General features: G+C 39.1%; 1 protein-coding gene across 4 annotated transcripts in view; it reads right to left on the bottom strand.

Moving 5' to 3' along the window:
- The window catches only part of TRPM3 (transient receptor potential cation channel, subfamily M, member 3), a 276,569-nt gene that overhangs the window by 25,234 nt on the left and 237,400 nt on the right, over nucleotides 1-13,935 (bottom strand). For all 4 annotated transcript variants that reach the window (XM_010568605.1, XM_010568607.1, XM_010568608.1 and 1 more), the window contains 2 exons: nucleotides 7,207-7,347; nucleotides 2,051-2,179 (listed from right to left, as the gene is read on the bottom strand). In XM_010568605.1, coding sequence (XP_010566907.1) covers nucleotides 2,051-2,179; nucleotides 7,207-7,347 — 270 coding nt within the window. The remainder of the gene's footprint in view (nucleotides 1-2,050; nucleotides 2,180-7,206; nucleotides 7,348-13,935) is intronic.

The raw sequence follows: 13,935 nt of genomic DNA, 5'->3' as shown, positions 1-13,935 counted from the left end.
CAGATATACGCCACACAGGCTGAAAGCAAAGCTGATAGACTCCTATCATATAAATATCTCATGTACTCTCTGATTTTTTTGTGAAATCTTCTATTTCAGCCATTCTTAGCCTGTATCTACGTGCAAGATACTTAAAAGAAAAAGGACGAAAACCCCTCTTGCTCTAAAATCCCTGCGAAATCAGAAGAAATATATGTTTACCTTTCTGTTTTCAAATTTATTGACCCTACTTAGAGTCTTGGAATAGAATGAGAAATATAAAAGGATATTTCATCAGAAAATTCACATGTAAAGAAGCTGTAAATTTAAAGAAAATTATTCTAAAATGTGTATCAAACTGTCAATAAATGATTAATAAGCATAAAGATCTGGATTTAGCATTTAATCCACAGAGATACTAGCTACTACTTGGACCCATTGTGGAAATTGAGTTCTACAGCTGAGGATATAATTCACAAAAATAATTAATCTTACCTTATGAATTTATCATCATTCTATTTGCAAGATAATTTGGGAGACTTGATTGTTTTCCTGAATTACTGTTGAAACTATTCCTCAAGTGATTTCTATGAATAATTCCTAGCTTTTAGTGAGTTAACAAGCTGTTTGTTTTAATTTTCTATATTTAGCCTCCGAACATTTGAGCAGACTCATACAGTTCCTTAAAAAGATGAACGCCATTCTTATAATTTCCTTATAATTCATTTTCAGAATGAATTTTAGGCTCATCTTCTGTGAACAATCTCCAACATCTGCTTAGAAATCCATTACAACAAATGTTCTTGATATACTGTTGTGGAAAGGACAACTTGGGGTGAGTGATTAGACAAAAATCATGGCGCACACGATTCCTGCCAACAGCTTCCCACCTACTGAGCCAGCGGTGCTTTGTCTCCATCAGTGTTGCAGAGTCCTCATGTGGCTACTGCTACTGTTCTCCTTTGTCTTTTGGTTATTGAACTACACTCATTATAGGCCACAAAAGTAGTAACTTTTCCACTGTTCTTTTTATTTATAATGTAGAGTTTACCATACAGTGTTTGAAATCTGCCTTTGAAGTTTAAGTGGCTGTTGCAAGACCGTTTTTAGTCTAGTCCTCAAAAGCACGTGCTGCAGAAAATACAAATGTAGATGGTAACAAATTCAGCCCAGGGGTACAAATGTGCTGTTTCAGCTGAGGTCAACGAGACTCGCACCCACTCACATCAGGGCTGAATTTGGCCTCTGGTGTCATTGTGGAATAAATGTGCATTTGGCCAAGTGAAAAGGGCACAGCAGTAGCTGCAAGTGGGAGAGACCATGAGAGGCAGGGGATGGCAGATCACTCTGCCTATAGACCGTGTGCCACCTTAAATGCTCTGTCTTTGCTCTATGTGTCTGCTTTAGCATCTTTAGGAAGATGCATGCTATTGCTTGACATAATTAGCAAAACTTTTCAAGATTAAAAGGGGGAAATCCTGTTAGAAATGTGCTGCAGTATTCAATGTGGATCTAAATTTTCCCCCAGTTATGGCTAGTTTTATTTAAAGCCTTTGCATGAGATACTTGGACAGACAGAACAGCTGTAAATTTTGAATGAACTCTATTTGGGGTAGGGTGGGGATTCGAACATAGGCTTCTCGGTTGTCACGCTATCACCATGTCTCCGTGTCCATTCTGTTATAGTGTACCTCCTTTTTCTCTCCCTGAAAAATACTTCAGTTTCTGCGCCACATTTCAAGGAATATAGCCAAACTTTAAGATATGTCAGAAGACTGCCCTGTACTTGTGAATCCTATTAAACGTGCATCATAGAAATCTGAATAGAGAAATTCTGTGGGAGAAAGAGAAAGAAAGAGAGAGATTTGTGACTTCAAAATGGAGGAAGAAAGATTTTTTTCATGCTGTGTTTCTAACAATCCATCTGCTTTTCTGCAAAGAACAAGCAATTTTATGATAAGCCCATTCATAAAAAATTGTCCTAAGACAAATAATAAAAACAGATATTAAAATAAAAAACCTCACACTTATTTCTTTTTTATTCTGTCTTTCTTGGTTGGGGTGATTTTACCTCTCTCATCTTCTCTATTCCCAGAGTGAAAATGTATGAGATGACAATCCATTCCTGTGTAGATGGCCAGCGATCCATCTTCACTAACACTATATAATTGAAGAGCATCAAGTAGCCTATATATGCCAGCTGTAAAGAAACAAAATGAATATCAATAGTCACTATATTTATATGACTGAGCCAGTTTCTTGGGTATGATTTGGTATTCCTAATTTCACTGTAACCAGAATTAAACAGACAAAAGCACAAACAGACAGTGTTCTGGGTTGTCTGAAAAAGCTCATATTAAATCACATACAGTGCGGAATCTGCAAAATACATGCACAGCCATACTCTCCTCCAGCTATGTCTGCCTCCCCAACAAAATTGTGTTAATGCAGTCCCCCTGGATCATCCCACAGTGACGGGAGCTCTGATACCACTATGCCAATGACCAAACTAAGTTACCTGTGTGAAGATTTCTCCCTTATCTGCTAACACCCTTTACTCCTCTAACATTCCTCCTCTGTGCTTTTTCTCCCTGTTCACCTAGCCTAGGCTGACTCTGGCATTCCAAATACTTTTTGCACAATCCTTGCCTGGAGCCCAGAAGGTCCGAGGTGTTGCTAGAGGTCTTCCTACCAAGCATAGTACTGACCTAACCTATCCTATGATTCCTCCCCAAAACACTACTACTTCTACTCACATTGCAGCAGCAAGTAGCTAGGCATAGCCATGCATTCATTTGCCTTATATTTTTTACAAGTTTTTATGTATAACTGGTTGGCTTTTCCTTCTCTAATACATCTACCTTCTGGTCTAATTTTTGATACAGTGGAAAGTATGGATTACATTTTTAGTTTCTTTTTCCTTTCTTTCTGCATGCTGAATGTAATGAAATGGTCAGTCAAAAAAAAAAGGCAAGACAGGCAATTGCATCATCAAGTTCATAAAACAGAGAATCCTGAGTGTCACACTGGAGCATGGGCTGTAGCAAGGGCGAGTGGCTGTGGCTGGGGTCTGTGGTGTCCAGAAGCCAACTCCCTGTCTACTTTGCCTTTCAAACAGCAGCCCTACAAGAAAATGCATGTTAAGCCAAATTTAAATCAGAGAAAAGATGATTCAGTTCTGTGCATGAACATTTTAGTCATTGTGGCAGAAAGCTTATTCCATATATCTGAATTTCAATACAGTTTTTCTGTCTCAACTCCATGTTACTCACAACTATTGTGTACTTGGTGTCAGACTTATGATGAAACAACCACAGAGGTGCTTGAGACTTCTGGGTAGGATTATTTCAGTGTTCAGCATCTCACAGAACAGTATTTATAGTCCTGTTGTATTTGTAAGAGAACATCACTTCTGCTCTGTGTAAAAGCCACAGGGTTCTGGCTTTTCTTCCATTTGCTGGTTTGAAGGACACTCGAGAGAATTCTTTACATTGGCCATAACTATCAGTATGGAGAAGACAGCCAGTTGAACCACTGCTTCTTGTCTACATAAAACAGAGGAGGAAATGATCTCATTTGTGCATGATGATGGATTGCAATGCTCAGGTCTAGAGACTAGTCTTCCCTTAACACTCCTAAAGGAAACAGAGAGCAATATTGACTTAGGTCAGCATCTAGGATATCAGCTGAGTCAGCAGAAACTCTGTCTGGGCAGGCAGAACTGGATGCACACCTCCCTAGCTGAAATATCACCTTCTACTACAGTGCAAAAAGACAGGTGATACTGTCACCTAACACATCTCCTCTTAGATCTTATTGATTATTAATTATCAGCAAATCTTATTAATTTCATCTGACTCAGCAGCCTTTGATGAGCATTTGCAGTTAGTATCCAAAAGAATAGGGATATTAAGGTTACAAAGGTGACAGAAAGTGCAAGACCCTCAGTGTAACTAGGGGGTTTTGCTTCTACTTGGTTTTCTTTTGAAGTGTTGGGTTTTTTGGGTTTAGGTTTGTTTTGGGTTTTTTTGACAATTTAAATTTACTGAAAATTGCTGAAAATTTTTGCTTGGCAAAAAAAAAAAAGGCAAAAAAAAAAAAAGCCTCTTTAAGAATAAAATGATGCTGAAACTGCAACACTTTAACCCAAGAAAAAAGCCCTTCAGGTAGTGAGTGACACCCTCCTTCTCCCTCCCCAGACCTATAATTTGCTCCTGCCTTCCAGGAGGATGTCCTGATCCCATACTGTGTTCAAACCTCAGTACAGCTGCCCATGCTGGTACTCAAGGTTCTTTGAAAGTGCTACTACACAAGTAGCTTAACCCTCTTTTTCTCTCTTTTACATGGCTTGACGAAGAGCCAGGGGCTGCCATTTTCACCCTTGAGGGCAGTACCTGGAGAAATGAAGGAAAGGAATACCTGCTAAGAAGTTTCTAGGCTGCATTTCTCCGTGCCCTCCTATGGATGCTGTCCCATTCTTTAGAAAATACTCAAATACTTATTACGGTATGGGACAAACCTGGAAATTGTACCAGCAGGAGAGTGCTTCAAGAGGGAGACTACCCTCCCCTTTCCTCACTCATTGCAATAATTAAATGATCATAAAGTGAAGTGGTCCCAAAATGCAAAACTTAGGGCAAAGCTATTTTGATGTTTAGAAGAAGATGACTCCTACTCAGGGTTCAATTCCCTCTGCAGCTGTTCCTTCTCAGAACAGGTAGAAATTTGGCCTGTTATATCCCTTTAGCATCTCAGCCTAAAGCTAGTAGTTAAAAGGGGAAGGCCATCTTCTCCTCAAGCAATCTGTGAGATGAAACCTTTGAGTCATGGTTTTCAATGCAACAGCCACAAAACAGAACAGAGTAGTTGACATTTCAAACTACTGCATGTCCAGAGAGAAAGGCTAAATTATTTTTGGTTGAGAAAAAGCTGTTTATTTTGGTTTGTCTGCTGAGCCAAAATGTTACTTACTCTAACGTCCCCATATTCAACCCACTCTTGTGTATTTTAAGAATGAAGGTGGATATAGCTATAGAGTAATAGCAGATAGGTAGATACAGAATAATGAAAATTATTTTAAATGGCATACAATAGCCATAAGTATAGTCACTTTTCTTGCATTTTGGAGTGTGGAATGTAAAATTTGGAGGATTTCTTTTGAAATCTATGATTAGTATTTCTGCCTATGCGCTTGTAAAAAGTGTGATAGGCTGTTCAATTTTAATGCTCATCTGCAAGTCGTTTTGCTTTTAGTTTCCAGGAGTTTCTCAATATACCCAACCGGTCAAGCACTGCAGCCAGAAACCACCTTAATTTGCTCTTCAAGTTCAGTGTAGCCAAGATCCAGCTTTAATAAATGACCTTGATTGAGACCTGCCTCAGGACATAAAAATGTAGGAACAGGTCTAAATGGAAATGCAATATTGATCTTTTTCTCCCATTTCAGAATTGAACTAACAGGGAGAGCCAGGATGCTTCTTTCTGTTTACAGTGTAAAGACTTTTCTGGTTGTGCATAATACATACTGCAATTGATAATGAGACTAGGCTGCTGATGAGCAGTTTCTAGACTCATCAGCCTGATTAATGTTCAGTTGCCACACAGTTCAGCAAGTAGTTACTTCAAGTAGCCAAGCTGGAGCTATTTGCCTGCATAACCTGTCCACCACAGTTTTGTCTCTGCTCATGTGAGTTGCTCCTGGTGTCTGTAGACATATTGCCTGGATCTCAGCAAGGCATTTTTCTTATAAGAAGATATCTACAGAAGGATGTGTTCTTTGTGATTTGCTGTGCATTCAGCAGAATGATGGAAAATATAACTGGGAGGGAACACCGGAAATCATCTGGCCAATTCCACGGTGCGGAGGCAAGATTAATTACAGTGTACCATAGTGGACATATGTTTTGATAAGATTAGACTAATAATGGAAAATCTACCATCTCCTTACACAGTTTATGACAGTACTTTTGAGAGCATTTAGAAACTGTTTCCTAACATCTTACCTGGAACTGCATTGCTGCAATTTAAACCATTACTTCATGTCCTATTCAGCAAGGATTTGGAGATCATTCCATTTTGTTCCTCTCTGCAGTTACTTACACCTATTTGAAGACTATTACATTCCTTCTGCAGACTTCTTTCTTCTAGAGAAAACAACCTCACTTCCTTAAATCCTTCCTGTTAAGTTATGTTTTACAGACCTCTTGAGACATTTTTCTTGTTCTTTTTTGTGTCCTTCAGATGAGTCCATACTTGTCATGTGATGCAGAAGCTGAACTGGGATAGAATATTCCAGCCAAGGAGACTGAAAGGATTACTTTCTGTGTTCATTTTACTTTTTGATCTCATCCTTCTACGTTCTAGTGCAATTTGCAAATTTAATAACTAATCTCTCCTCCATCATCCCAGTTTTGAATGAAAATAGCAGATAACACCTGATATAGGAGAAACCCAAATGGAATCCTTTCTAATCTCTGCCACCAGCTTGATAGTGAATAATTAATATCTACTCTTGAGGACTAATTGCCAAAAAGCTTTGTATCCACATAGTAACTTTAATATAGCAGTTATTAATTTATCTGTGAGAATACCCTGTAAAGTTTTTGACACTGTCTTACTTAAGTAAAAATATATGACGTAATGTTTTTTCTGCTCCACCTGCAAGGTCTGTTTCTTTATAACACAAGAATATTATACTGATTTGGCATAATTCATCCCTGAATAATGTTATCTTGTGGGTACTTACACAAACACTTTCTCTGAGAGACACTCTGCAGACCAGTCAGAACAAAGAAAAAATGTTCCAAGAAAAGTTGTGCTCTATCTGCTTCTTTTTTTCATCAATTATTATACAATTCGACATCCTCATTCAGCCCAGCCTCCCATTGGGCTTACTATTGGGAGCTCTCCTATTGGGAATTCTCCTACAGCAAATTCCTTGGGAGCACTGACTGCAGCAAACTGCTGCTTATTGTTGTATTTGAAGAAAAACATACACAGTCATTCAAATTTTAACCATTAACTTCCTGAATCAAATAGTACTCTTTAAAAGTCTTAGATGGGTTTGCAAGTGCTAGCTGACCTCCACAAAAGATTTTTATTAAACTATTTACAGGTAAGCCCTCCAATGCACGCAGATGCAGACTTTCAATGAAACACACAAGATGACCTTAATCCAATCTCAATATTTGTCCAAACAGTAGTAATATAACAGGAAAGGTTTCTTACTGTGTAAAACCAAAATTTAACGATGGGAGCATTGTAGAACTCATAAATCTTTCTTCCAACAGGGATCAGTCTGTGCCTGCTCTGAACTTCCTCTTCCTCTTTCTTTCTTGAGGACTCTCCATTACCTCGTCCCAGCATTGCCTACAAGAAAGGACATTTTTGTGTTTCTTTCTTTGTGAAAGACAAATTAAGCTATTTTTTGAAATTTCAAAAGGAAACTATTAAAAAGTCTGATTTCCTGATTTTTAGACAAAACCAGGTGACCATAGCTAGGCGTAAAATATTTTGTTCTCAGATTATCTTTTTTTGCAGGGAAGCTGCTGTTTAATTCTTTGTAAACCAAAAAAGCAATGCTTTGGCAGCAACTGTCAGCACCAGCGTGAAATCCTTGACTAGGGATTGAAAAATGAGATGTGGAGAACATTTCTCCTTTTTGCTGTATGGACAGCAAAATTTTTACCTGACAACAACTTTTTGTGGTGTATTTCTATACAATAAACAGATGCAGACAGAAAACAGTTAAGTTTTGATTTTAAACAAAGAGAAGCTCTTAAGGCAGAGACTGAGAGAGAACAACAAGGGGAAAGATGAGTTGGCAGTTGCTGGACTGGAAGCAAAGAAGCCAGTGACTCTTTTTATGTTGATCACCGGATCTGTCACAGGCGATGATCCCACAGTGAACTTCACATGGATGTAGAGGACTGACTAGTAGAGTTCACTGCAGCATTAAGGCCTTGGATTGAAAGATCCTTCTACATGACTGTAGCTTCTTCCATAATGAAGTTCCAGACTGCTCATGCACTGCCTCTGTTAGGCGTGATCTCACTGTTACCATTGCAATTCAGACTCACTGAAGAGCGACACTGAGCTCCAGGAACACATACTTAAGAAGTTCTCAGCTATCAGTGCAAACCTAACAGGCAAAAGTTGGTATTATTTTGTTTACTTTTGACTTCATGGTCAGTGGTAGAGACGTGGAAGGAGTGACTAAACTATATATTCACTGAAGTTAATGCTTAAAAGAAGGTGTTCCTTTGTATTTAGAGTACAGTGCGATCTGTTAAATGTTCTTTCTGAAACAATTCTTTTGTGAATAGGAGACTAAGAATGGGTTTTAGATCATTGTGCCCTGAGCGAGTTCTTGCTATTTAGTTTGTGGCAGCACCTATAGGTTGTAGCACTCCTGCACATGAAAGCAATTGCAAGAATTGAGATACTACTGTCCTAGCTAAGTATGCAGGGTTTGCACGATGCTGCCTGTATTTAAATGCTTCTATGTTTTTCTACAAGTAGGTAAGCATTTTTGTACTTTTATGTTAACCGAAGCAAACTTTCACCAACCCTGCAGGTAACATTGTTCTCATCTGCAACTTAAAAACATGGAAAACTAAGTCCCTAAATAGAACAATTAGATGCCAGACATACTGTCTTTCAATAAAGAGGTCCTTCATTTATCTATGTGCTCTGATTCAACAGGTTGTTCAGCAAATACTTAACAAATAAGCTTCAGGTGAGCTATTTGATCCGGTTCTAGTGCCCTGCAGGAACAGGAGATGCACTTCTCATATATTTAAAAGTGAAAATCACAATCGTTCCTTTTCTTCTTTTTTCTAGGCCTCATGTGGAGCTATGCATATAGGTCTTTGGTCCTGTAAAATAGTAATTTGTAATGATAAACTGATGACCAAATTTTTTTTTCTTTCAGTTAGTATAGATATTTGTAACATTATTAGGACCATGTATGGTCCTAGATGGCTCCTGCGTAATATTTCTCTTTCATTTCTTTTATGCAGCTAGTTTTTTCCTCTGGTGTTATTACTTTCCACATGGTCCCTTATATTCTTGAATTCGACTATGCACAGATGTTGCCCTGCATGTTTTTAATAAAATAGAACAAAGATTTGGGACACAAGTATACTGCACTGAAATTAACCTGCTGAGATCCTCTTAAAACTGTAGCCTGCTTTGATGAAGTTACCTATTTCCTTTACCTTTTTATGCCTGCAGATTTCTAAGTTCACTGCCATAAATGTAGATGAAACAATGCATATTAAAAAATTAAATATACCTCCTGTTGATTCTCACAGTGCACATAAACCCCCTTAAAATTCCATTAAAAAAATCATAAAAAAGGAAAAAGATGAAGCAGCTGTTAAGCAGAGAGAAGGGCTCTTATTAGATAAGCAGGTAGTCTGCAAGAACATGAGATTTACTGAATATAGCTATAGTAGCAGAGATTACACAACCTTCACAGAATCCCAGGTATTGTTACCTGAAGTCTAAAAAACCCAAAGTGATTCCCTGATCTATATCAGGGGTTGTTTATTTGGGAAAGAAAGTGGAATATGATCTGAATGCTTTGGGAAAATTATAGCCAAGAAGGTACTAATTTCTTTGTTTCTCTCTACCTCCTGACACTGTTTTAGAGAAAGCTGCCATCTGGTGCTACAGAGTTTTCTGTAGCTTTTCCCAAGACTTTGTCTCTGCTGTCCTCTGGTGCTCAAGAACCGTGCAGCAGAGCGAAAATGAATGCTGGCAGCTTTAACAAACGAGCAGTGCCGTGCTTTAGTGAAAGGGATTATTTTACAGAGTTTAAAACCTTCACAATTTTATAAATTTGCTAATTCTGAGACACCCCTAGCTCTCACTGGAATCAGTGAGTTGTGGATGTTTTTAGGATAATGCTCTTTCAGTACCTGGATTTATGCTTTAGCTCATGGATGCCGACTTCCTGTTTGCTGTTGCCTTCTTGTTGATAATGATGCTGTAATTTTATCCTGTTATAATTATTTTTGAATTAATTGTATCATATAATACTAACCTCTCCCCTCCCCCATGCTACAGATGGGGAATTGCTCTGAGATGGCTGGGGATTAGATTTGACCTGATGTCCCTGACTGTTAATTATATCACAGTATTAACAAATTGAAAAGCCTCCCCATTAGAAACATACAGAAATAACCTAAGTGACTGTGTTGACAGAATAGCTGCAATGCTGAATGTGAACAAATGTGTTTTCACTTGGAGGGGGAAGCAATAGTGTGGGAATAACTCAAGACTCTGCTCTGCGTGGGCGGCATCTCTTTCTCTAATACACAATTTTGTCCATGATTCACCATGAGTCATGCAAGGTAAGCCCGACAGCAGCTCAACTACATTGTGAAGTACAGTACAGCTGCATCATTTTAGCCTGAGGGGATTGATGTGCGCACAGTTTTAACATGAAGATTCTAATCAGGATTCTGTTGTTTTTTGGTGGTTTTTTTTTTTTTTTTTGGCCAGATTTTGTTTTATGTAATTGAGGACCATCCACTGATGGGGAACCAGGACAGTTTTGGGTTGTGCATTTTTGCATTAATATATGCTAATGATCCTGTAGTATATTTATCTGTTTTATAATTAAATAACAGGAATTTCAGTCCTGCTAGAATGACCATAGGCGCTTCAAATTTTATCCTTAGTGACTTCTACATGCTACATACAGACTTACCCCCTATTCACACAGAACTGCTGTGGAAATGGTACATAGCTCGGTAGATGTACTATACCTCTCTCTGCATACCCCATTGCATCCTACACTATGTATAGAAATGCTACCTCTATGGTAGTTCTAAGGTTACTGTTCTCTGCATTGAAATACTGGTAGGAAAAAATGTTTAATGCCTTTGAGTTACAGGTGTGTAAAAATGGGTTTTGCATGTGCTCAGTGGTTCTTCAGGTGAATACAGAGGAGCAGGCCTAAAGTACTGGGAGCTCAGTCATCCTGGCTGCTGAGTATAGCAAAGGACATTGAGAGTGCCAGGGCAGGTGTGTAGTGGCAGTAAGGGGGGTTTCCAAAACCCTTGGAGAAACAGAGGGAAAACCCTCCCCATGAAGAGGGCCAGCCCTTCTGCCTTATGACCTCCTGCAGTGTCTCCCACTGCTGTTTTCCAGAAGAGGTGCCTTGCTGCTGGCATGTGAAATGCTGCAAGAACCATCCCCTAGCAGGGTGGGTGAGATGGGCCAGGGGCATGAGGACACTAGTCTTCAACCTTTGCCGTCTTAAGAACTGTATTTTTAGCGGTATACTACTTGGTTAGTTCTTGCCATGGAGAAAAGGCTATGTGTACATATTACACGTGAGACAATGTGAGCCCAGAGACCAACACAGCTAGCTTTGCTGCTGCTGCAAAGTCCTAACTCAGACTCTTAGTGATGCCCATGGAAGTCCAAACTTCCTGTTTGATGTGGAAAATTAGAACAAAATGAACAAATCAACTGAAACATCTTCTAAAGGACTTAGATGAGTTACTCTGTGTTCTAAAATAAGACCATTTACTGGGGAACTCTAATACCCAAACAATAAGGCACTGGATAGGGATAAGGATGCTTCTAGCTATGGCTTCCAGAATCAGTGTTATTTTAGGAGAAGGGTAGACTGTGGGTGTTTCTGACTGACCTAAAAGCCAGCAACTAATTAAGGCCCTGATCAGGACATTATACAAATAAAAAAATGTCCCTGGCCTTTAGACTTTAGTGCCCTTCTACTCCTCCTATTCCTCTATGCCTAATATTTAGGATTAATGACTAGCAGCTTCATGCATAAATTGTGGTAAATTCCTTGGTGTTGAGGGAGCGGTGATGAGAGCAGTATTCAGGCGTGTTTTTGTGAGTAGCTGCTACAAGGAAAGTCTGTTGCTTAGCATCTAGGTGTTAAAGAAATGTGTGCCCAGCACTCCCATATATCTGTTATAAAGTTAAAAGCAGGTGTGAGTCACAAGTAGTTCACAGTGAATAAACACTATATCTTTATAGTATATCCAAATGTTCAGCTACCCATCAGAGCCTTTGAGAGGAACATAAACCGAATACATACTCCTATGCAGATTGACCCATGTGGAAACTTACTTCACTGCTGCTGTAGTCTGTGGTCATATTATTCGGTGCAAATAAGGTGTAAAATAACACACAAAAAAATCACTGTGGCCCTGTACTTTATCTACTCTGCCCAAGGGCAGTCCAGAGGAAAAAACTGGCTATTCTGGCCTATCATTAGGCACTTGGGCTTAGCTGTGCAAGACACACAAGACTTCATAAGAAATCAATGAACAGACCTTGACTAGATTGGATCTCTTTATCTTAGCAGTACTTTTATAAAAATGCATATAGCCATAATATTATAGGAATACAGAGACTTGAGAAGTATTCACTGGGAATGATTAGAAACAGAGTTAGGCAGCTTGTTTGGATGATACATTGTTTGCCAGAAATTGACTTTTGAGGTGACCAAAATTATTTTTAGTTTATCAATTTTGTTTGTTCAAGCAGTAAGCTGAACAAAGCTCAGAAACACAAACAATGGAAAAATTTTGAAAATATTTTAAACAATCATGTGCCAATTAAGTAAATGAATTAGAGAAAACTGTAGTAATCTATTCATTTGGCCTGAAAGGAAAAAAATGTGGAGAAAAATACGCAGGTCATTCTGAATACAATAGTAGCAAGCTATGGTTAGGGTGAGTGACTGATCTATTGAGCCAGAGTTCAGCAATTGATTAAACATTTGTGATATCACATGACAATCGATTATTAATCTCAGTGAACTATGAATAATGTATCCTTAATATAAGTGTGACTAAAGGGAAACTTAACAAAGGCACTTCCCGAACAGTCTTGCAAGCATCCTCTCATTAGTGGAGAAGAGGCCTGGCCTAACTTATGCCACACATTTGACTAAGGCTGGAAAGCATAAAACTTCAATCTGAAGTATTTTCCTATATTTAAAACATGTCAGGCAGGAGCACTCTCCCTGACATGGTGCCCGAAGGTGACTAAATATAACTGGCTGTGGCATCTAACCACAGAAATATAAGCAAAGGTGTCTTTGCTAGCAAATGATCTCTCCTCACCACTGAAGGGCACCTGAGTGAAGAAGCTGTGTTAGAAGTCCTAAAGCACGGTATACATTATATGCAGAAATATTAAGTCAGCAGTAGTGCACCAAAGTTACTGTTTCTAAACTTGCTGGACTTCACAGAAGCAGTTCTTATTTGACAGAAAAGGCTGTAAGTGTCTGAAACTTCACTAGAATGATGCATCAAATTTGAAGGAGTTAAGGGCAGAGTCAATGACAGGAAAGAGCAATAGGACTGTCAGCACATGGAAGGGGGAAGGGAGGGAACATCTAAGACTCATCTGGAAAAGCAGATCCAGTTCACACATCACTTCCTTGTAGCAGGATTCAGAAGGTAAAAAGGAAACACAGTATTGTAGACAAGAAACCAGGAGCTGGGATAACTGCAGAGAGATGGAAATGACTTCCTCCCCAAATTTCTCCCCATTGCCCAGAAAAAGGCAGCTTGCAAAGTGCTTATTTGATTTGAATAGGCACTTCATAAGTGGATCAGAAGCCAGGGATAGTAAATTGCAATTCATAGCTAATGAGCAGAGAATGGGCCATTGCTGCTATTCTGGCTTCTGGTCCTTCCCAACGGCCAGGTTCTTGCCTGCAAACGGGTCCTGTAGGTGGGTCTTGTGGGCTGCTCCTTCGGCTTGCCTGCATATTGGGTCCTGTAAGCAGGTCCTTCTGCCTGCCTGCAGACGGGGTCCTGTGGGCAGCTCCTGCTGTTTGCCTGTGGGAAACAGTCTGGGTTTTTTTTTTTTTTTTTAAAATTTACCAGGAAAATCCCTTTTACTTCTATGCCTCTATCCTGACCTTGACCAACTGGGGTTGAGTTTTAAGCCTTTCAA

The sequence above is a fragment of the Haliaeetus leucocephalus genome, unplaced genomic scaffold, assembly GCF_000737465.1.
Source record: "Haliaeetus leucocephalus isolate CR32 unplaced genomic scaffold, Haliaeetus_leucocephalus-4.0 Scaffold251, whole genome shotgun sequence".
Classification (NCBI taxonomy): domain Eukaryota; kingdom Metazoa; phylum Chordata; class Aves; order Accipitriformes; family Accipitridae; genus Haliaeetus; species Haliaeetus leucocephalus.
This window is presented reverse-complemented; position numbering and strand designations above follow the sequence as displayed.